The 23,259-nt window shown below is 40.7% G+C and overlaps 3 protein-coding genes and 1 long non-coding RNA gene across 10 annotated transcripts; 2 read left to right on the forward strand and 2 right to left on the reverse strand.

Annotated features, from left to right (window-relative positions):
- Positions 1 to 1,244: 1,244 nt before the first annotated feature.
- Positions 1,245 to 4,395, forward strand: LOC311265715 (troponin C, skeletal muscle). The gene is made up of 6 exons (XM_084367667.1): positions 1,245 to 1,390; positions 2,248 to 2,299; positions 2,648 to 2,791; positions 3,223 to 3,337; positions 3,472 to 3,608; positions 3,836 to 4,395. Exons 1-6 carry the CDS (start codon positions 1,388 to 1,390, stop codon positions 3,865 to 3,867), a joined length of 483 nt encoding a protein of 160 aa, XP_084223793.1. The 5' UTR covers positions 1,245 to 1,387; the 3' UTR covers positions 3,868 to 4,395.
- Positions 4,396 to 7,215: 2,820 nt separating this feature from the next.
- taf13 (TATA-box binding protein associated factor 13) lies at positions 7,216 to 9,310 on the reverse strand. Of its 4 annotated transcripts, none has more exons than XM_084367669.1 (3): positions 9,226 to 9,310; positions 7,955 to 8,031; positions 7,216 to 7,814 (listed from the first exon to the last, which is right to left on the reverse strand). In XM_084367669.1, the coding sequence occupies exon 3, from the start codon at positions 7,811 to 7,813 to the stop codon at positions 7,439 to 7,441; it is 375 nt and encodes a 124-aa protein (XP_084223795.1). In that variant the 5' UTR covers position 7,814; positions 7,955 to 8,031; positions 9,226 to 9,310; the 3' UTR covers positions 7,216 to 7,438. The 4 variants fall into 4 exon arrangements, with proteins under 4 accessions (XP_084223795.1, XP_084223794.1, XP_084223797.1 ...); XM_084367668.1 differs by having other exon boundaries at positions 7,216 to 7,817; XM_084367671.1 differs by lacking the exon at positions 7,955 to 8,031 and having other exon boundaries at positions 9,226 to 9,308.
- Positions 9,311 to 9,328: 18 nt separating this feature from the next.
- LOC311265713 (solute carrier family 35 member C2-like) lies at positions 9,329 to 15,861 on the forward strand. Its single transcript, XM_084367661.1, has 9 exons — positions 9,329 to 9,446; positions 10,463 to 10,613; positions 11,045 to 11,108; positions 11,238 to 11,310; positions 11,687 to 11,855; positions 12,182 to 12,265; positions 12,721 to 12,896; positions 13,220 to 13,349; positions 14,153 to 15,861. The coding sequence occupies exons 1-9, from the start codon at positions 9,336 to 9,338 to the stop codon at positions 14,296 to 14,298; spliced, it is 1,104 nt and encodes a 367-aa protein (XP_084223787.1). The 5' UTR covers positions 9,329 to 9,335; the 3' UTR covers positions 14,299 to 15,861.
- Positions 11,556 to 21,900, reverse strand: LOC311265718. Of its 4 annotated transcripts, XR_014623608.1 has the most exons (7): positions 21,818 to 21,890; positions 19,560 to 19,650; positions 19,250 to 19,436; positions 16,204 to 16,307; positions 12,150 to 12,252; positions 11,685 to 11,833; positions 11,556 to 11,646 (listed from the first exon to the last, which is right to left on the reverse strand). It is a non-coding gene; the product is annotated as an uncharacterized lncRNA (long non-coding RNA). The 4 variants fall into 4 exon arrangements; XR_014623606.1 differs by lacking the exon at positions 16,204 to 16,307 and having other exon boundaries at positions 19,250 to 19,356; XR_014623607.1 differs by lacking the exon at positions 16,204 to 16,307.
- Positions 21,901 to 23,259: the final 1,359 nt, after the last annotated feature.

The raw sequence follows: 23,259 nt of genomic DNA on the forward strand, positions 1-23,259 counted from the left end.
CTGGGACTTGTAGATCATCACTGTCTGTCCTGTGATCATAGCACTTGCACTTTCTATACCACCAACCACATCCTCCTTTTACACGCACACACATTTGTTCGACTTCAACTGGTCTTATCCTCCTATTCCAGTCCCAACTTCAAACTAGCCTCCTTGCTGCCTTATTAAATAACTGTCACATCCGAGGAAACGTTTAGATATCTGGTTTAAGTTGATCTCTTCCAGATTGTTCTCCACCTTAGTCTGTGATCTTCACATGGCGGTCTCCCAGCAAACAAATCAATGACCCCAGTCTGAATGTAAAGCGGAGCAGGTAGGCTTAAAGCAGTCTTAGAGCGTATGAGTTTATTCCCCCTTCGGAAAAAGCAGCTCACCCTCTGGGTATATAGCCTGCAAGCCCCCCCAACAACATCCCTCCCCTTTCTCCATGGCTGCTCCACTCCTCAGCATCCTATCCTCCACCTCGGGGCCCTCCCTCCAGGAACCGCCTGCCATATAAGGAGCATCAGGTTGTGTTTATCAGCCGATGTGGCATCAGGATGTGTGGGCGCTCGCCTCGCGTCCCCGTCCTCCCTCAGCCTAAAATCTGCTGGCTATTCAGGGCACGGTGGAAGGGGTGGAGGCAGAGAGGAGGAGGGAGGGGGGAGGTTGGGTGAGATAGGGGCATTTTTCTCCTGGGCTTGAGTTTCACACTGAGATTGAAATGCCATCATCACAAAACCCATAACCTACTTTTAAATGTTTGACTCCCCCTCCTCGTCCACCGCTTGAATAGAAGTCAACAGTGTGTACTGACTGACGAGCTGCAAGAGCTCTAGTTTTATTATTTCTTTAACATTTTAATGAGAACTTGAGCAGAGTAAGGAGATCACCAATGAAAGCTACTTCGGGGCCATTTCTAAAGAAACTGAATGCATTCATTCTATTATTTTGTGTGAACTTGTGCTTTTCAGTATGAATTCTTTCAGTGTGTCACAGGTCTTTCTCACACCCTACCTGTGATGGTCTCAGTTTTAACTAACCAGGTGACCGACTGTAATATCCTCTGCACCTTTCGCTTTTATCTCCATTCAAGATTTTTCCCAACTTGACCCAGACAACAAAAGTGCTAAAACCTCCAACTTTACCTCTACTCAACTTCAAGAAACAAGAGCGTTCCTGTCCAAAGTGTGATTGGCTCGCAGTGGCCCCAGAACCCTAAAAGTTCAGGGTACTAAATCTGGAGGCCTGTGAGAGGCAGGGGGCGGGACCTGGCTGTCCCGTTTAAAGTGTGTCAGACCCTTCACTTGACGTCTAGTCTCTCTGTTGGGGTGCACACGGATTGACCACTCCTTTGGGCTTTTCTTTTATCCTTGGATATTTGGGGGGGAAAAGCTAATCCACAAACATGGTAAGACCAATCACTCGTGCAAATGACCAGTTGAACTCGGTCAATCAGCCATTAGTTGATAAGCAGTGATAATGAGAGCTGTGGATTGGAGATATAGTTATTAATTAATAAAGGCATGTGAAAGTCTAAAGAACCATGGGTTGAGTTGTTGAGAAGCATGTTTCCTTCTATTGATAATGTTTATCTGCTGCCTTTTCTTAAAATTGCTTCGACCTTTTCTTTAGAAACTTAATTTTAGACTAAACATTTCAAATATTTTCAGTTTATTTGAACAGAATTCTTAATAGCACCTATTTCCATTTTTTTTAATCTATTGCAAATATTACTAATGCTTGTCAAAGTGAAGGTGAAGCTGGCTGAGTGTCAGCTCGGAAGGTGCGGATTCTGCTTAGGCAACAAATTCCCGGGGATTGGATGTCTGCAGGCCATATACAGCCGGCCTAATGTGTCGAGCCTGAAATAGCCCGACTAATTTTCAGCAAGCTCAGGAATCCACTTGAGGCGCAGCCGCTAGGCCAATGTTCAGGAAGACATGACTTATGGAAGCATGTTATCATCACAAAAACGACGTTAAAATACTAAATATCTCGAATACTCCTCTAATTCGTGTAATTTTCCAAAACTGTATCGTGCGTAAAATTGTGTTTTCACTCTAGATCACTGTACTTGGGAAATAAAAAAAAATCTGTGTTTTTAAAGATATTTTCTTTTGAAAATGAATCACAGCAGGTATGGTTGCTACTGTCGCGACAACTTGGCCTCAAGGCTAAAGGCTCAATCAACAGGGTTTAACTAGAATGATGAATAAAGTGTAAATGAGGTGAATGATGAAGTGACTGGCCCCTGTTTTCTTCCAGACTGACGCGCAACAAGAGGCCCGCTCCTACCTGAGCGAGGAAATGCTGGCTGGTGAGTACAGGCTACAGTAACGCGTTACTTTCGTAATGTCGTTACTTTGCCCAGGAAGCAGTTAAGTAACAGATTACATGTCAGGTGATAAGCGTATGAGAGACATTGTTTTCAATTATCAAAAAGAAATGAGTCACCCGATTCCACCTGCTATGATTTTTCTGTCAGAATGAGCTCTATAAGAAAAGGCAGAGCATTTTAGATCATCATTTTATACATCGGAACTGTACTGTAATGGATTACTGCACATAAAAAATATGGTTAGGAATAGCGAGATATAGGGAATTCGGAGAATTAAGTCATTTTTTGGAGTAAGGAGCCACATTCTGTCATCTCTGATTTCTCCAGAGTTCAAGGCCGCCTTCGACATGTTTGACACCGACGGTGGCGGTGATATCAGCACCAAGGAGTTGGGTACCGTGATGAGGATGCTGGGCCAGAACCCAACAAGAGAGGAGTTGGATGAGATCATCGAGGAGGTCGATGAGGACGGTGAGCGATGGATAATAGTGTATCTCTGATACCAACACAGTAGGCCCGCTGTGCGCATTGTGCGCAATGAGCGTTTTTACGCACAAGCAATACATGACCCTGGCACATTATATGTACTTCACATCAGTTCAAATAAACTGAGCAACTGTATTTAAAATTATCTGGAACCCAAACACTCTGTGATTAGGCGTAGGTTAGGGAGTTTTACGCGCAGATGCGCACACAGAGTATTAGACATTTTTCCTCTTGGTTTTACTTTATTGTATAGATCGTTACGTCATATAGATCGGCGCTAACTTAATTACAGTGTTTAATTTTACTGTGGGCCAGGCGTAAAGTTGTTATGTGTTTCTACATGGAGAGCAGGACATTGGGCCTGTGGTCGGGCTGACCATTGTTAATCAGTCATGTTGCTTCATTATCACTCTCAGGCAGCGGTACCATTGACTTCGAGGAGTTCTTGGTCATGATGGTGAGGCTGCTAAAGGAGGACCAGGCCGGCAAGAGCGAGGAAGAGTTGGCAGAGTGCTTCCGTGTGTTCGACAAGTACGTTCACACTGTTACTGCGTAGAATGTGCTTTACTTGGTTTGCTGTACTCACTCTCTGAAGGCAGGGTTTTACTGTCTCATGCAATTACTTGTTTGTGTTTACAATCCCATACATTTTGTCTTTTGCGCAGGAACGGCGACGGCTACATCGACAGAGAGGAGTTCGCCCTCATCATCCGCAGCACCGGCGAGCCCATCACAGAGGACGAGATTGATGAGCTGATGAAGGATGGAGACAAGAACGCCGACGGCATGCTGGACTTTGACGGTATGATGAAGATGATGATGAACATGTTGTAAAAATGTCACTTTTCCCGTTATTAATTAACTTAATAAAAGAACCTGTGTGTCTGTGTGTTTTTAATTGAATAAGGGTAATTGATTAGTTTTCAATAGACAGGCTTTAGTTGAACTTCTCATGTGAACTTGACAAACACTCCTTGTTGGATTCAGTCTGTTTCTGCTGCTGATGTCCCATCTCTCTTTTCTTCCCAGAATTCCTCAAGATGATGGAGAATGTGCAGTAAAACCAGAAAGACTCATGGACATTCCTCCTCCCCCCTGTGAACCCCCATCCATCTGAGCACCATCGAACCACTCAAACCACCCCCCACACTCCCTCTCCTCCTTCCTGTCCACCTGGTTCACTGCCTCTCTTCTCCATCCTTATAAACATCCTCAACAGACAGCTAGGGCACCTGGCAGGGGTTGCTGGCTGGGCTACACTCTTCCCCAGCCTCGCTTGTGAATGCAGACAGCCCATGAATGCATTGAAGAAATTAACTGCACAAACCCTTTGCATTTCATTAACAGGCGCGTGTCATCAGCGACCCCCCCTCATGCTGGTGAAGCTAATCTGATCTAGAATCTAGTCTAGATAGAACGGCAGCCTGCTGCTTAGACCAATTAAGTCAACCAATTCACTGTACAAAGTAATTTGCTTGAACAGAATAAATTAACTAACTCATGCTCACTTGTAGTTGGTCTGTCGTATTTACGGTCTGTGTAAAAAATTTTGTTTTGAGGGAATATCAATAAAATCTGTTTGTTTCTTCTTTTTGTCCATTTTGTTTGAACCACAGCCAGTTTTGTTTCTCTCAAGAGATTTTTTTAACCTGACATGTCAGATGGCCAAACAAGTGATCTTGCAAAATCAACTACTGACTTTGAAAAGGCAATTTTACACATTAAAGTGTGTTTACAGGTCTTACTGTATAAGTGAAAAGTAGCATGAAGCCTTTTGTGGCTCCAGAGGAAGCTGCATTTAATCTGCTAAATTACCTCCAGTGATGTCACTCAGTGGTTGAGTTGCATTGTGGGTAATGTAGGCTCCAGATTTTTGAAAAGGAAGAAGAATTCAAGGAATAAAAAAAAACGATATCTCTGGTTCTGCTGTATTGATTCTGATCAATTGATTTTAAACTGTCTGTAATGAGTCCAACAGCGTTATAGGAGTGTAATGCTAGACCACTGGACTGCTTTTCAAAACCTGCCACCTACATTACCGATAATGCAATTTAGCCACTGAATGACATCACCAGAGGCAATTTATCAGATTACATGCAGCTTGGCTCTGAAGCCACAAAACACTTTAATGTGTGTAAAATTGGTGGAGTTACCCTTTAAGGTATTGCTGCAGTCACAGTTGGAGTGCAAGGTGGTGCCAATTTTAGAGGTTCACAGTGTGTAGCACAAAAAACATATGTACACCATTTCCCACAAAATATAGGGTGAAAGACGTCACCTTAAACTGTTTGTTTAGGTTACTTCCCAAATGTACCGATTGTGTTATTATATGGAGTCTCCAAAGTGTGTATAACAACAACTCTTCCGGTGCTGTTGGAAAACCTCCTGACAATCAGTTTCACTGTGCACAAGAAATCATGCGCCAAAGTATGCTTTAAAGCTGGGGTTGGTAAGATGGAAACACCATCAAGGCTAGATTTTTAAAGTATCCAGCCAGTAAACCCCGCCCCCTGCATTCAGGCCTCTCTCCAAAGAAATGGCAAAGCTAAAACAACAGGATTAGTGATGGGCCTGCTACATGTTTATTATGTTACCCTCAGTGATTCACAGATGAACGTGAATATTGTATTGGACGATGTTTTGCATGTTAGAGCTTCAACAATGAGAGCATCGTTGACTCTGATGACGAAGACACGTCATCCCCTCAGAGGACGACAGGAGGGCAACCAGCAGTGTCCGAAGAAGTGGAGGCAGAGGCTGTGTACGTGGGAGGGCGACAGGTCAAGGAGCAGGTGTTCATATGTTGAGTAGATCTTCAAGCTCAAAGGATTGTATGAGCAGGCCAGCATCTAACGTAGAACATTACTGGTGCTTTTTTTCTGACAAACACTGCCTACAACTAAACTACTTGTGTTTGTACAGTATATTGACCATGCATTTGACTTGGACACACAAGTGCCCTAATCAGAATCACATTTTTTGCCAAGTTGTTTTTCACAACTTGAATTTGTGTTTTGGTGCATAACAATAAACACAGTAAGCAGAAAAATGTAAAGAAAGATAAAGGGCTGGTACTTCAATTCAAAAGCATGAATAAATAAAATGAAAAAACAGCATCTGTACAGTTTTGTCCACGAATGTCTAAAGTATTGACCATTGAAAGTGTATATGTTCACAGTATGCTGAGGACAGTCGAGCTCTGTTCCATAAAAATATCTAATCATGTTGCTCATCTGTTGCTTTAAAGGCCAGAATTCAAGGACTACGTTTGGAGCACAAGTGCTGGAACTCTGCCTGACACCTATTTATTTGTCGTTCTGTATTTACTCCTTGTTTTGCATTATCTCTAACTTGTTTGAATAAAGTCTTGAAAATTATTTCTTGACTTTCTTGAGTCACATTTGACACATTTTTTTTTTAAGGTCCAATTCTGCTTGTCAAATACTAACACTTTGGGACTGTAGGTCGTGTTGGCCGCCATCCCAAAGCGTCAGTATTTGATGAGTTGGGAATGAAACTCAGAAATTAACTTTAAATTACAGTAGTTTTACATATGTCCGTGATATTCTGAAGGGTTTATAAAATTAATTTTCATGACTCATACCTACAGAGATCCTAAACTGTTAAGCCTCGCGCAGAAATACGGCAAGATCCTGAGAGAGAAGCATCAGGAGGTTTCTTGCTCCAAAACACTCTCTCCACGAGAGGTGGTGCTCGAGGTTGTCCCCTGAGTCCTTCAGGGCTTCTGGGGTGAGGTTTTCGTAGTCCACAAAACATTTCTGGAGCTTCAGAGCAAGTTTTGCACCATTCTCCTGAACAAGTGAAGTAGATGGGGACTTGTTATAAAATGTAAAATAACAAAAAAAAAAAAAACATTAGCTTCATAAACAAAGTCTACCAAAGCCCCTAGATCCTAAAATGATAAATGTGCCCCATCTGAAGTGGGTACAAAAATGGACTTAAGGGTGTAAATAATGTCTTTTCAAATCATTTGGGGATGTCAGAGCTTCTGGACATTTGACTTACGCAGACCAGCTGTGGGAGTTTGATTTCAGTTGTCTTTTAATATTTTAAAACAAATCCCCATCTACTTCAGTTGTTTAGGAGAATGGTGCAATGCTGTTTAGCAATAAAGCTCCAGTAATGTTTTGTGGACTATGAAACTTCATCCAACTTTCCATCAGCATGGGGGTAAGTAGATAATGATTGAATTTTCACTTTTTGAGTGAATGTTCCCTTTAATGTTATTTCAACAGCTAGGGTTCAATGATGCACTTGAACGTGTGTTGACTGTTATTAAAACATCTATGGTGTGAGCTGTATGATACTGCTGTACTGAAGCTTGTGATGTTGAGCCATATGTCACTGTCCAATAGTATAGTCTCTTCTGGCACTCAAATTAACATAAATGACAATATGTAAGTTGCTTTATTCAAACAGTCCCAGACAGCATGACATCAGGTACAACTCTTTGTCATTGCTCATCACTGTCATACCACCATATAAAATAACGTAAATCACATAAACAGTCAGGTCTGAACCAAATCAGGAACACAGGTCAGCAAATGAACAAGGAAAAAAGAAATGAACCACCAAGTTTGATGAAGGTCCAGAAAGTATCTCATGGCCAGGTTAGGAGCCATAATTTGCTTCGTCGAAAGCTTTCCTGGCTCTCTTCAGCTCCTCGTTCATGGTCAGCAGGTCTTTGACTCTGGCGAACTTCCTGGGATCCTTACGAATCAGGAACACGATGTCCTCCACCTGGACGCGACCCTGCCGTCCGATAGACATCGCTTTGTGGGTCATTTCCGTGATAAACTCGATCACCAGGTCCTCCAGAATATCCACAGACTCTGTATACGGGTTCTGGTCGTCTCCAAATCCGTACATCATGCACCGGAGCTCCTTAGAGAAAAGCCTCTTTCTCTTCCCGTGACCGACGTCCAGTCCGCTGGACCCGTCATCCACCTCCTCATCGAAGCCAGGCTCGTCCTCCTCATCCGCCATTCTGCTGAAAACACACGAAAACGTCGTTTAATTTACGAGCATTACAAACACCTTAACGCCGAGCAGTATTATGTTAACTTTACATTATTTTTTTTCTAATGTTGAGTTAAATACGACACAGAATTTAGTGTAAAAACATACATTGTGGCTCTGCGAAGTATCACAACAAGTCTGCGCTCGTCTCCGGTCTGTGTTGACTTCCGCCTCTGTTTCCTCGACTGCGGAAGTGGAAAAAGGGCTTGCTATAGAAAATAGTGCCCCTTGCGGTTATTTTCCTTGTTGTTGCCCCCCGAGTAATGTGCCGTTAGCTTATACCACAAAGTTTACACGTTACTCAGCCATATGGCCAACACAACGGACGGTAGGTTTCCTTAATAGCTAATTTTCTCAGTCGTTTTGTCAGCTGCTGGAAGAGCCCGAGCTCCATTTTAAAAGATGTCTATTTAAATACCCGTGTCAGCTAACGTTACACTGTAAAGTAGCTAACGTTCGCCAAGTTCGCGCGTGTAAACTCGATTAACTCACATTTTCATCTAATGTGTTTTTTGTGAAAATCTTCATGGGGCGGCAGTACCGAGCACTGACAACGAAGACAGAAAAGTCAAAATATAATAAGTCACACGACTTCTTGGTGGGCTGTGTTGATGCCGAATTAAATAATGGTTAACACTGATTCGATCAATGTCTTAGGTTTCAATGCATGTGACTTGTAGATGAGAAATAAACAAGGCCATTGCTAATGTATGGATTGACCAATGGAGTTCAGTATGAGGGTGTCGCCATACGAAACTGACACTGAACGCACCGTCTACTCTGGTCACCAGTTGCAGAAGCGAGTGATGATGTTGGAGCTTAACGGAGCGCTGCGTTACTTTCTGAGTCAATGAATAACTGCTAACTGCTTATTTAATTTTGTACAAAGTCAGTACAATTATTTCAGAAATACAATACCTATCTAGCTACATTGCAAGCGAATGTGAACTACGGTAGTGGGTTATAGCGGTAGTTAACCCAGAAAACAATTGGACCTGTCAAAGTTAGCCAAGCAACCATCTGGTAAGTGCCACCGTTACCTTAGCTAACGTTACTAGTGAGCTCATCGCCTAATATTAACCGAGTTTGTCTCGTTAGTAATAGTAAACTACCTGACTCAGTTGAGTAATTTGTTAGGTCACTGTTGTTGACATTAGGTAGCTTTCTTATCAGTGGTGTAACCGCTAACGTTAGCTGACGTGGTATAACAGCTAGCTGATGGTGGTTGTCAAACTTGAGCTAACGCTAATGTTGCCAGCAAGGTAACATAGCAGCAGGCGTATTTACAACTCTGATAATTTATTATATACGTGTTCATTTGTAAAAAATAAATAAATAAATAAATAAATAACTGTGCACAGATACAACCAAAGCCTAACCTTGTTTCTCTCTGTCCACTCTGGGTCTCAGGAAGGGGTGCAGATGCAGTTTGGAGATGAGCGCTCCACAGTAGCTGTGTTCTCTGGACCTGTGATCCTGGCAGCCCTATATGGCGTGCCCTGTCCAGTTCATTTGCAGGGGGATTCGCACTGTTGGACTAGTTCTCCTTTACTATGTCTTCTCTATAGGCATCACCTTCTATAACAAATGGCTTATGAAGGTAAGTGAAGGAGTTCGTAAAGCACTACTGATTATGCAGCAACAACACTGTACTTCTGCACTGGACTTGCATGGTTTTATTTGGGATGATTAAATCATCAAAGCTGAATTTCTTGTTGGAAAATCCATGTAGTGCTGTATGTATGTAAATACAGATGCATAGTTGTCATTGATTGTAGTTTAATGCTCGCATTTTTTAAAGTGAACCTTTATTTTACTTACTATTTATTCTTCTCATCTCCTCTCTTTCCATCTTATTAAATCTCTATAGTTTTATATTTTTTTTCTAGTAGGACCAACTGCAACGTACCACAGTCCCCTCAGGGGTCAACAAAGTGTTTTTGATTCTAATTCCGATTCTCTCTCGTAGGAGGTCTTATGTAGGACATCTCCCAGTGTAGGGTTGCAGCAGTATACCAGTTTTCGGCCTCGTTCCTGATCAAATGATATGGGGAGTTTGGAGGCTAGATTGGCACTTTGAGCTCTTTGTCCTGTTCCACGAGCCTTTCCTAAACAGTTTTTGCAGTGTGGTAAGAGGCGTTGTCCTGCTGAGGGGGTGGCACTGCCCTCAGTGAAGGCCTTTGCTAAGAGGGGGTATATTTGGTCTGAAGCAGTGTTTAGATGGGTGGTTCATGTCGAAGTAACATCCACAGCAATGCCTATTCAAAGTTTCCCTTCAGAACATTTGATTGTAACGAGATGGTCAATGTTATTCTCCTCAACTGTCAGTGGTTTTAATGTTGCGGCTGATCAGTGTATATTTCAAGTTCATATCAGGTTTCATGTCAGTCAGGACATTATATTTTCTGAAATTATTCTAAAGCATTTGTTTAACCAAAAAAAACCCTCCTGTTTTGATGTCGTTAAGGGTCATTGTAACTGATAATAGTAATATTTGTGTAATATTGTATGCTGTGATACCATTAAATCATGATATTTTCTGATATGCTTGTCATACCATGAAAATCTCTTTCTGCTGCAACTCTATCTTGATGACCCTGCCTGTTTCTCTCGCAGGGCTTCCACTTTCCCCTCTTCATGACTTTAATCCACCTCACCGCCAACTTCTGCCTTTCGGCTCTGACGCGACGGGCCATGCAGTGTTGGACAGGCAAACCCCGTGTCGTTCTGAGCTGGACAGATTACCTCCATAAAGTGGCTCCAACAGGTGAGATTTTAGTGGTCTTGTGTCTTTAGAGTTTGCAGCACGGCATTCAGAGTATTCAGAGAAGAGATAATAAAAAAAAGAGACTGATAGTCAGTTGTTATCATGTTCACTGACTTGGACTAAACACATGCTCACTGACTAAAGTCCATGTTGATACCAACAGTAAATCACACCTTTTCTTCATTTCTTATGAGATCAGCCACTTTCTGTAACATCAATATACCCCATGCAATTCTCCAATTTAAAGCCTAAAATTACTATTTAAAATTATTCAGTGAACTACAAAGGATTAAAAAGAATTTTCACCTTTTGGTATAGCCCAACCCCTTATTCACAATCAAATTTCATGATTGCATATTGATGCATGAACTTGATTTATTGTAAATTGTTTGTCTTCTAAAAGTCTTAAATTCTGTTCCTCCCTGACCCAGCCTTTGCAACAGCACTGGATATTGGACTTTCCAACTGGAGCTTCCTTTTCATCACCATTAGTTTGTAAGTTTGTGGCTCAGGCTCTTGTAATAGAAGATACTTATTTTATATGAACTGACAAACTTCAGGTTACCAGTACTATATTTAAACAGTTAATTCCATCTATCGCGTCTCTTTTTTTTGTCATTTAAGGTACACCATGACCAAGTCATCAGCAGTGCTCTTTATCCTCTTTTTCTCCCTGGTCTTTAAACTGGAGGAGCCGGTGAGTGACCAAACTGAACCGATTTTTACAGTAGCAGGAAAGAAACAATCCTATCATTGCTGAACAATAAAATGGTAACAATCTGATTAATGTTGCCTTGCTTTACTGACAGTTTTGGAGAATGAGAAAGTCCAGTTATCATACAGTCGCTATGTGCATGTAAGAAGAAATGCTTTTGCTCTGTTGTCTGGATTTTACAGTCATGTAAATAAAAGAACAGAAAGTTCAGTATCTTTGAAGAAATGCATGATGGCTGTAACGGATGGATTTTTAATCCGATAGTTTTTTTTCATATGCAGTAGTGAGAGTGTATTTTTCATCTTCAATTCTTTTCTCCTGCTGTTTCTTGCTGTCTCTTCTGTCCCTTTTCGTGCAGAATCCATTCCTGATCCTGGTGGTCCTGCTGATCTCTTGTGGTCTGTTTATGTTTACATTCGAGTCAACCCAGTTTAACCTGGAGGGCTTCATCATGGTCCTGCTGGCATCCTTCATAGGGGGGATCCGCTGGACCCTCACCCAGGTCCTCATGCAGAAATCAGAGCTGGGTCAGTATTAAGTCACTCATATGGAGCAGTCTTGTTGTAATTGCTTTGCTTGTGAGCATTTTAGCCACATAATCACCTAACAGCATTTTAGCTTTTCAGTAAAAACCTTTATCCAATCATCTGGAATTAATTGACAGATAAGTAGAAGTAGAAGTCTCAGCTAAGAGAAGAGTCAGACAAGAATGACAATATAACTGCTGAAACAACTATTTGGTACATCTAAATTTGTTTTTATGTATTAGCATAACTAGGAGAAATTAATTTTATATAGTTGAGACCACACAAGCTTCTTACCACATTTTCCTCCTCTGCAAACTTTCCTCCAGGCCTTCAGAACCCTATAGACGCCATGTACCACCTCCAACCGCTCATGTTCCTTGGCCTCTTTCCCCTCTTCCTGTATAACGAAGGTGAGTATAGCTGTGGTTTGTCATCCTCACTCATCTCTTGTCACTGCAGTTAACTTAACTCTGTAGACCTAAGTATGGTATTTCAGGTTTTTTGTTACGTGAAAGATATTTAAGACCCTCTGCACAGACCAATTTTAATTTTCCCAATTCCAGATGGGAAGTTTAACCATACAAACGCCTGTATCCTAACTATCAGTAGTGAGTAGTGACACTCTGAGTATAGCTGAGTGTCACTACTATTTTCACTTTTTCTCAGTCTTTTCCAATGTATCCTTCCATACAAATGCACTCAACTAAACCTGTGTTGGTTGAAGCAGTGCTAGCAGTGTCACTTACCAAGTGTCGTCCCTTTCTTTGGTAAAACCCCTTACATAAGATCTTACATAAGACATGTCCCATAACTGACCCATGGAAACGTCATTGTAGATTCTCCTCTGTATCCGTCTTGTTTCCAGGACTGAGCCTCAGCTTCTCAGATAAGATATTCCGGGTGACAGAGCTCTCACCTCTCCTGTATTCACTACTCACACTGAGTATCGGCGGCTCACTGGCCTTTGGTTTGGGCTTCTCAGAGTTCCTGCTAGTCTCCCGGACCTCCAGCCTCACTTTATCCATATCAGGGATCTTTAAGGTACCTTGTAGTTCTGTAGTATGACTTTAATTTTGAATCAGTCAGTCTAACGGCTGAGTTTAAAATGTTTGTTTGCTACTATATGCTAAACTATACTAGAATTTTATCTCTGAAATAAATTTGTCAGCAGCTCTGCTATTACTAAGGATCTGCACACATTAAAACTGTCTGCATTTTTCCTTTATCTAACAACTTCTCTTGTCTGCAGTGTAAAGAGCATCACATCTTTGTAAAGCCTCACTGGGCTGCAGTAATCTGGTCTTGTTCAGACCTTTCTAACACACCCTTTCTTGCGTTCCTTTTATTGTCTTGTTTTCCTGCAGGAGGTTTGTACTCTGCTTTTGGCAGCATCTCTGATGGGAGACAAAATGAGCGCACTGAATTGGCTGGGATTCGCTGTGTGTGTGTGTGGCATTTCATTACATGTGGGACTCAAGACATATTATTCCAAAAGTAAGTGTTTGTTGTATTGTTAGACTGTTAAAATATGTATTGGCAGTAACGTAAAGACAAAGACATTTAGGGCAATACCTTTACATTTTTATTCAAGTATTACAAGGTTTTCGTACTGTGTGTTAAGGACAAGGAAATCTGAGTGAATTTTCTTCTGACTGTTGTTGAAGACCTTTCCTATTAACTGAAATTGTTGTCTGACATTCCTCAAGTCTAATAGGTCTGGGGGTGATTATCTTAGCTCTGAGAACTACAAATGTTCTTTGGGCCAATAACACACTCAACAACAGTTCACTGGGACATCTTGTTTGATACTGTCGCCAACCTCGAAAATATTTATAGAGGTGGCATGTCGGTCCCTCGGGTAATTTGATACATTTGTTGTGTTTGCACCTCTTGTTAGCACCGGTCTGAAGTGTTGCTTGCATTTGGCATGCTTCTATCATTTGCATTTAAGACAAATTAACAAAGAAGAGCAAAGTGTTTACAAACAGCACTTCTGGAGGCTCTGCTAGTGCCATATTTAATGAGTTATAACACCATAACATAAAAGAGTGAGAATGAGACAAGTGACACGAAGACAGAACTTTGACAGAGTTAGAAGAGGCGGAGCTATGTGTGCGCTGCACAATTTCAAATATTCAGAACCTATATGTATCGATAAATGAATATTTTTGACTGTTATTTACTGTACAAGTGAAGCTGAAACTTCAGGTAACGATAAACAAAATGTGTGAGCGGTGGGGGATATACAGAAGTGGTGAAAATGTTGACAATGTCAATTTTGTGATATTTTCCCTCAGATAAGGGCCCATCTTTAAGGCAGCTCAACAGTAAGAGTCCGGAGCTCGAGTTGCCATTACTGCGGCAGAACGGAGACAACAGAGAGGACTCGGCAGCTGATGAATACAACGATGAAGATGAGGAACAAGAAATCACTCTCCACTGACATCACAAGATTCAGACCAATAAAATCTAGACTGTCCTCATACTACTCATACCTTTACAACCCCAGCTTCCATCAGGTGGTTTGAAGAGTGATGTCAAAGCTTTACAGCGCATGTTTAGGACACACTGCCACAAAAAGAGGGAACAGCCTCTTCAATGCTTTTCCTCCACTGATCATCTCTTCAGACCAGGCCAGAGCCTCACTATCAGCTGTACATTAACTGTGGACTTGACACAAGTTATGATCTTTTGCCTTAGGGGAGCTTCAAAAATGTAGCTAATACTTCCAAGTGTCAACAAAGTATGATGTATGGAGAGAGAGGGTGTTAACAGCTTTAAAGGGATACACTTTGAATTGTAGTGGGTCATTTTTCTTTGCTTGTAAAAGTGTCTGTTTTAGGAAAAATCTACTAGAATTTGAAGTGTCCTGCTATCCCGGTAATACAGAGTGGCAACAGCGTTAACCTAACTTCAGAAGTATGTAGCCTGATTCCCAAGAAAGGGACATCATTAACTTATTTTGTGTAAAAACAAGATGATAGTAGATAAAATATACTTCCTCAGATTCCTATTTTTGCAGATGGCTTTACTGTTCTCCTTTGTGGGCTGAGTTAACAAAGCTAACAATACAATTTAATACAAACCGATCAGTGAGGTCTGTAGGGCTGCAACTTACAATAATGGTAATAAATCTGCTGGTTATTCTTGATGAATTAAATAATTGTTTGGTGTAAACATGTCTGACAAAAGCCCTTTGCAGTTTCCTAAAGCCTAAGGTGACATCTTCCATTTTGGTGTGTTTTGTCCAACCAACTGTCCAGAACCCAAAGATATTCAGGTGCTGCCACATAAGACAAAGAAAAAAGCAAATCTGAAAGCTTCTCAGATTGGGGGAATGTGTGGTATTTTTTAAATTGATTTTAAAAAAAAAATTAGTTGCTGACTAATTTACTGCCAGTCGACTGATAAATGAATTGACTTTCAGTCCTGTCTGCTTCTTCAGACTTTAAAGTTGAGGCCTCAAATGTGACATTGAAAAGTAACTTCCAAATCAAACCCTGCGAGTCAGAGCCCTGAATAGAAATCACTGAGACAGCACTATTGCAGATGTCAGAATGAGGCCCTCTGAATGTGAATGTGAATTTATCCATGAAGTTATGTCTTGTTATTGGGACATGTCACAGTATGGTAGAACATTTTTTAAATCAAATTTTCTTCAAAGTCTGGCTGAAAGTAAAGCATTAATTTAAACCAAGTAATGAGCTGCAGGGTTAACTGAAACTTAAACTAATGGTCTCCCACAATTCCAGTCATTATTTGAAGACATGTAAAATGACCTACCTTAATGTGCCTTGTTAACGTCACAGTAGTCAGGAAGACGACTTTAAAGAGCTAATTTTAAAAATCATAATTGATGATTGAATCAGTTATGTAGCTGAAGTACTTGAGTTGAAAGCCATTTAAGAAGTAAACCTTTTCGAATGTTTTTTGCCATGATTTACTGTAAAATGCAGCAGTGTTGCAATATGTTGAGAATAAAGTGTAAAATTTTGAAACTTTGAAATGTTATACGTGTCTACTTTTTCAAATTAAAGCAACATTATGTAGAAATTGCCATTTTGTTCGATTTGACGCCCCCCACGGTTTCTTGTGCATTTTCACTTCATTATATTTGAATTTCTGAGTAAAATTTGGTTGTCAAGGTAGAGCATATTACAAAAACTGAATTCAACTATAGTTAATGATGATGTTTGATTTGTTAGATATGAGATACTCATAGTCAAACTAACAGGAAACTTATTCTAATTATATTTAAATACTATGTACAATGTTAGTATAATATAAATAAAATTAAATTGGTTAAACAGGGCAAAGGTCAAAAGTGCTTTGTGCTGGTGCTGCTTACCGAGCCAGCCACTAAGGAGGAACTGACTTGTGAGGCAGGGCGACTGGTATCTTGCACTCCTCAGTCTGAGGAAACATGATCTCATATCCTCTGTTCTGTATCTTCTGTATGATAAACAAATGAGTGAGCAAGACACTTATATGTTTCTATCTACCTCAAAGTGTTTAGTTTATGGACATCTATTGAAAGAGAGATGATTCTCTGAATACAGTCCTTTGATCCTCCCATCCAAGGCTCCCTCACATCACTTCAGTAAGGCCCCTTGTTTTCTAATAATTCTCTAGAACCAAAATGATGATTTCTAACATTTCTAAAGAGAGGGACGAGCTTAAAGGGTTTTAGGACAGGCATTTAAGATGACAGTGATGCCCAGTGAAAAGGGACTAGTATTCTCTAGGAGCAGTGAGACCTCATACCACAAACTGACACACATATTTCTCTGGTGAAAGCCCAGGTTTTTCCAGCATTCTCAGTGTGCTGTTACAATATGCATAAATCCTCAAACGTGACAACCTCTCTGATATGCAGGGAGGAAGCGTAGCAGTCCTAGTAACTGGAGCTTCACAGCAGTACTTGTGAATGTTTAAAGGGGCTCAGTGAAACGTCTGTGTTGTGCTCGAACATGGTTGTTACTTTATGTAAGCTGAATGTCTCTTCTTTTTATGTCACGTCACATTCTGTTCACAAATGGCCAATTAAACAGTGATTAATACATGTAATATAAATTGCTACAAATCTTTACATAATGCCCAGTTAAATAGCTTCAAACCCATAGGAGCAGGACTTCATTGGACACTGACTGCACACTTAATTCTCAGTTTCTCATGCAGTTCTTTGTTCTTACTTTTCTTTTGTTAAATACTGGGGCTAAAGATGAGTGTGTCGGTTCCTTCAGCAGGAGTCCTACTGATGCTGAATCACTTCTAAAACCTTTCTATCTCATAGAATACTGTATTTTTCACATGAAAGCTGCAGGCGTACAAGCACTAAACCGGGTGCTTGTTCATATTGCCTATTAAAAGCTTCTCACAGAGATGATTGATGGCATTGTCGGAAGGAGCACAAGCCAGGGTGTTGCATGATTGCTGAGCTTTCAGTATGTGATTGATGGCTCCCACCAAAGTCACTGTTTTGCCTGACCGAGACATGTTAAAATACATTATTAGGGTCCGGGCGGCTAAGCTGCCAGGAACCTATTGTATTCCTAGGAATTCTTTCTTTCTTTCTTCTTCTTCCGAAGAAGTCATACTTCCCATGGGCGAAAACTCACCAAACTTTACAGAAATGTCCGGCCCCATGCCAGATTTACTTAATTCCAAGGACATGTCAATATTCCTCCTGGGGGGGGGGGGGCACAATAAGCATTTAAATTTAAAAATTTTAAAAATACCTACAAAATCAACAGTACATGCTACAGTTTTGAAACTTTCACCAAACTGTAGCCCCAATACTGCTGAAACTTTAGTCCACTTAAACTCATTACAAATTATGAAGTCCATCACTCAGTTTTTTTCAAAACCTGTAAAACTTATAAAACCTATCTCCTCCCACAATTTTTGCCCAATTGTCGCCAAACTTGCTAGAGAGCATCTTCAGACCGTCCTCCACAAAACTTGTTTCTCGGATTTTTGATTTATCAAAAATTAAGCCTACAGTGCATCAAAATGTTTGACTGTAAACAGTACTGTAAACATATACTATCAAATTCTTGCTAAATACATTTTCAATCTTCCTGAAAAAAATTGAGAATATTTTGCAGTCATGGTTGATGGAGTTTGGCAAATATCAGAATTTTATCTCAAAAACTGAATTTTTGAGAACATTTTGAATTCTGCTCTCATGGGAACAACTGGAGTCAATGGAAGAGTGGCATTTTTAAACATCAGATTTTCTCTTATGAAGCAAAACACTTTAAGTTAAAAACAAATCACCAACATTTCCATGCTGTCAAGATGCAATTTATGTATTATCAGATTTTTGTTCAGGTAACAGAATTTCTGACATTTTGACCATTTTTGAAATCTGCCTTGACAACAGCTGCCCGGACAGTGACTCCCTGAGTCGACAAATGCAGCAGGTCTCACTTCCAGCCAATTAGCTCAGTGAGTTAGGAGCTGGTGCTTGGTGTCAGGGGTTGTGGGTTCAAGACCCAGCAAGGATGATGATGATGACAGATCAAAATGTCAGATGTCCTCAACATAAAACACAAGACCATTATCCTGACGGTGGCATCACAGCAAGCCTCTAAATTAAATAAAAACAAATAGCTTGGACTGGACCATGGACGAAAGCTAACCAGATTTTGCACAAAGGTCCAGTCTCATGCCAGATTACCTCAGCTGTAAACCCAAGCCAATAGTCCTGATGGTGGTGCTACAGCCAGCGTCTAAAGTTCAAACCTTTGAAAATTCATAACAAATCAACCATACTTGCTGCAGCTTCAGAACTTTCATCAAACTGTAGCCTCAATATTGAAGAAACTTTTGTACATTTAAACCTATTAAAAATTATGAAGTACATCACTCAGTTTTTTTTCAAAAACTGTAAAACTTCTTAAACCTATTTCCTCTCTCCTCCTTTGATTTATCAAAAATTGACCCTCAAAAACTGAATTTTTCACAGCATTTTAAATTTTTCTTTCATGGGAACAACTGGAGTCAATGCAATGATGACATAGCTAAACATCAGTTATTCACTTATGGAGCAAATCAATCATTTTTAAAAAAATTTAAAAACATCTCCATGCTGCAATATGTGTATTTTCAGATTTTTTACCACTTGCCAATTAGCTCAGAGCGATAGATGACAGTCTTTGGTTCCAGAAGTTGTGGGTTCAATACTCAAGTGGTCCAAAATGAACATTGTTGTCAACTGTCTTGTCTTCCTATTCTCCTGTTTGTTGCTCAGAATTGCCTAAATTTGCCAAAAATAGCCCGGACCCGACCCATTGCTGCGCAGCAGTTATAATTATTATTATTATTATTATGATTGTAAATAAAATCAAGACTTAAGCATCAGGGGGCATTCACACACACATGTAAAGTACCTATGCTGGGTGGGCCAGATACCAGGTAGGGGGCAGGCTTTGCGGCACCAGCTACAATGTGTTGAATGGCCTTGCGCTGCTCTGGGTTGCTCTCGAACTCTACCAGTCTGATGACAAGAGAGTCAGAGGTGCACAGGGATGACATCAGAGCTGTGTCACAGATCAGGGAGTCAGTTGCACCGGCAAACTGAATTTTAAGGACAGATATGATGAAGGCACACAGACTCAGCACCAATACAGAAGTATGACCTTGACTGTATCACATGTTTTGAATGTTTTCCCTGGATTCTTGACCTTGAGTTAGTCTGACCTGGGTAGATGTGGTTGTGTGAAGAATGTTTCCTGGTGAAGAACAGCACCTCCTCTAGGTTGTGTGGGTTCACAGACGCCACTGCTCTATGCTGGATACACAGGGGTATACAGGTATGGGGCGCCGATTGTAAAGTTGTGCATGCTAAAATGAACAGCAACTTTTCGCTACATTTAGCAACAAACCACGTTTAAAAAACATGTGAATTTTGTAATGTTACTTTTGACCAGATTTACAGCAATATTTGTGAACTTTGTGATATTTACTTCTCTTGTAAAAATATAATGTCAACGTTAAATCTAAACGTTCAATCTAAATCTAAATGTTAAATCTTAATCTAAATGTCAACTGTGACCACGTTTAGATTTTGGAGTGACCATATCTACTTTTTCTGCAGCCATGATACCTGTTTGGAGAGAGCTAAAATGAGTAAAAACCTGTGGTGCTGCACACTGCTGTACCCTGTGAGGACACCCTGCCATGAAACCTCACCAGATATGACCAAATTAAACTAGTGTGATTACTTTTGCCAGTTCCATAACGCTGAGAGTGGGCCGTCAGAGCAATGTGAAGTCAGAGGCTAGGGCTGCCACAATTAGTCGACTAGTCACGATTATGTCGACTATTAAAATCGTCGACGCGTCGGTTTTTAAAAAAAACTTTTTTTTCTCTCTCAAAACTGCTGCGGCACCTTCCACTGCCGCGTCTGCCTTTCTGTCCTTGACACACATGCGCAGTAGTGGTAATCTGGGTCAGCCGTGGTGTCACCTGAAGTTATACCAGACGGGCTCTCTGGTATCAGGGCTACCCGGCGGCAACGGAGCTCAAAAGTGTGGGAGCATTTTAAGAAAACAAAAGAGAAAAGTGTGCGATGCAATATTTGCGAGACAGAACTTGCCTTTCACGGCAGCACAAGTGTGATGCACGAGCTCCTGAAAAGGAAGCACGTTGTGGCTGACAACGACGACGAAGAGGGACAGTCGTCTCGTTAAGCTAACTGGCTAGTTAGCTGCTAACATTAGCGTAAACAGAGAGCTAACTTACTACTCATATCGATAGCTGTACACGTTAACATTAGCGATGACGATTTGATTCATTAGCCTTAGGAACAAGAGCGTTGTGCAGTTTGGGATTATATAGAGTCAGAGTGTAGTAAAGTTGAATACAGTTCGTTGTGAGCACTGAGCACAAAATGCACTTTTGTTATATTCAGGGATGCAAACAGCGCGCCGAAAAGCGCAACTCGCATTTTTCGTGGCCAATTAAGTGACTTGTCTGAATAGTTCAGATCCGAAGAGTTTTTGTTTTGAGGGGTGCGTCTCAGCTCGGGTCAGTAAAATTAACAGGCTGACAGTGAAAATCACGTGAAACTGACCCCAAAGCGGCGCGTAGCCGCGTGCATTCGGTGCGACGGCGACGCCGTTTCCCCCCCCGTGCATGCATGTCCGTGGAGCTGTGCGCCGCGGACGTGCATGGTTCTCTACGTTGCTGCGTCAGGCAGGTGTTTCCCACGGAGCTCTGCCCCGTTTCAAAGGTGAAGGAAGCCCTAAGTGGAGAGACGTTGCCTCCGCGATGTAGAATGTGTTTTACAGAAGAGAAACACACATTTCAGGAGCTGACTTGTATCATCAGAACAGACACATGTAAACACAGAAAGCTGAAAATCACTGGACATGTCTGTTGGGATTATACAAATCAACAGTGTAAAGTAGAGCTGTCAAGATGTATGCAACTTCAATAATTCCTTAGGTCAGCTAGTGCCTTATCCGTTTACTCAGCTGTTTGCGCTTTATGCTACAATTGTTTGTTGCTACAAGCATATTTCATTAAAGTTTTAATGAACTGTCATCTTAATTGTCTTCATTTTTAGTTAGCATATACCTTAAACACTTTTGTTTCTTATATAAAGGCAGCTGCATGCTGGTGCGATAAACTGTATGTTATACATTCAATTTACGTATGATCCGATTAGTCGACTAATCGAAAAAATAGTCGGTGATTAGTCGACTATCAAAATAATCGTTTGTGGCAGCCCTATCAGAGGCAGAATTATTTTTGCTACAACATAACCGTTAAATAACGGGGTATATCGGTTACTGCCAAGTGTAGCTAGAGATTTGAAAACATTTACACTAGGTAATAGTTGTAGATAGATGGCATGTTAACTTTGGTAACTAACAGTGAAACAGCCTTAGGTAACCTTAAAGCCAACAACAGTAATACACTCTCTAGCAAAAATATACAGTAACTCAACTTACTTTTCATTGGACAGATGGCAGCGTGGGAAGTTTGGCAAAGTCAATTTATTATGAATTTAGTGTTACTGTTAATTACAGATTCCTGTGCGAAGTGTATCCTAGCAACAGCAAGTGATGCAGGTTGTAGAATTTCAACAGGTGTTGTGTCACAATAGGTTTCCCCTGGAAAGTATGCTAGTTTATCCTCTTAGCTTTGCACTCTGGGGTATGCTAAGAATTAAGCTAGTTTATGGTTAGGAGTCACAGAGATGATTGGTTGGGGTGAGGGTAAGGTTGAGAATAGTTTGGTGTGGAGAACCACAAATCAATGAGCTAAACAGTTCAAATTTACATTGTGGCCTAATTATTAGTGGGTAGTGGACGAGTGGCAGTGACCGATCTTCGCCAAAATCATGTATTTAGGCTCTTCTCGCTAGATTGAGACACTGTCATTTTCACATAAGGGATGCATCTTAAATGTGCTAGAGAGCTGCCGCAGAAAGCTTCATTAAAACCCTGAAAAGTCCAGCTCCGAGGTGGGTATAGGAGTGGGAGTGTTTTTGAATGTACAGAAACAGAACTACAAATAGGGCCGCGTTTGTAGTTCTGTTGTAATTCTTAAATCAACCAGCTTGTTAAAGGTAAATAACGTAAGAAATGTAGCTATGTATATATTAATAGAGCAAGACATTTTGACTAAGCAGGAAAACCACAGGCGGGGCAAATAATGTTAATGATGGCTCGAGTCTATTCAGTGTCCAAGTATGTCAAAGGGTGAGCACTGCGTTCCTGGTCTGGAAGATTACATTAGATTACATTGATTACGTTTACCCATCAGCCATGATGTTAACATGAGCTATCATTGTAGTAATCAAGTTTATTTAGAGTCAACTTGATTAAGTGAAGTATTGCAGGGAGCACATTTCTCTTGAAGCCTGTTCTAATCCACTTTACTACTCAAGTACTCCTACATGTTTGGATGGAAAAGGTACTTTGAATATAGCTAAAAACTTCTCATATTTTAAATATTACATTGTTATCAAACAGTGTACATTTATGAATGTAAGTTGATGCCTCTGACTTACACAAGGTTTCTTTGCTATTATCATACAGCCATGCTTCTGCTGACTGCAATGAAAGTTACAACTTTTTAATAACCAACCCTGCACCTGCCCAGCCAAGATTCATGGAGTTTAGCCTCAGAGTATGGTCTGGTTCCAACACAGCTGTTTGGAAATTAAGTAGACAGTATTTATGGGGAAAAAGAGCCAACACTTCATTTTGCACTGTAAACTGATATAAAATGTTCAAATGTAACCCCTAACCCACAGGTTATTTTTGTAAAACCTTTAGGGTTGACAATTACACACACACACAAAAAAAAAACTTCACAGGACCCTCAGGGAATGTTCCCTAAAGGTTCTCTGACACCAAAAAATCTTGAGAACCCTCCAGGAACGTTG

Source organism: Pagrus pagrus (assembly GCF_965226575.1).
Source record: "Pagrus pagrus genome assembly, chromosome: 11".
Lineage (NCBI taxonomy): Eukaryota > Metazoa > Chordata > Actinopteri > Spariformes > Sparidae > Pagrus > Pagrus pagrus.

Coding starts and splice junctions, on each gene's coding strand:
- LOC311265715 (XM_084367667.1), top strand. Junction 2,300..2,647: donor GAGCGAGGAAATGCTGGCTG/GTGAGTACAGGC, acceptor TGATTTCTCCAG/AGTTCAAGGCCGCCTTCGAC. Junction 3,338..3,471: donor TGCTTCCGTGTGTTCGACAA/GTACGTTCACAC, acceptor TCTTTTGCGCAG/GAACGGCGACGGCTACATCG.
- taf13 (XM_084367669.1), bottom strand. CDS start 7,813: ATGGCGGATGAGGAGGACGAGCCTGGCTTCGATGAGGAGGTGGATGAC.
- LOC311265713 (XM_084367661.1), top strand. CDS start 9,336: ATGGCGTGCCCTGTCCAGTTCATTTGCAGGGGGATTCGCACTGTTGGA. Junction 10,614..11,044: donor CCATAAAGTGGCTCCAACAG/GTGAGATTTTAG, acceptor TCCCTGACCCAG/CCTTTGCAACAGCACTGGAT. Junction 12,266..12,720: donor CCTCTTCCTGTATAACGAAG/GTGAGTATAGCT, acceptor TCTTGTTTCCAG/GACTGAGCCTCAGCTTCTCA.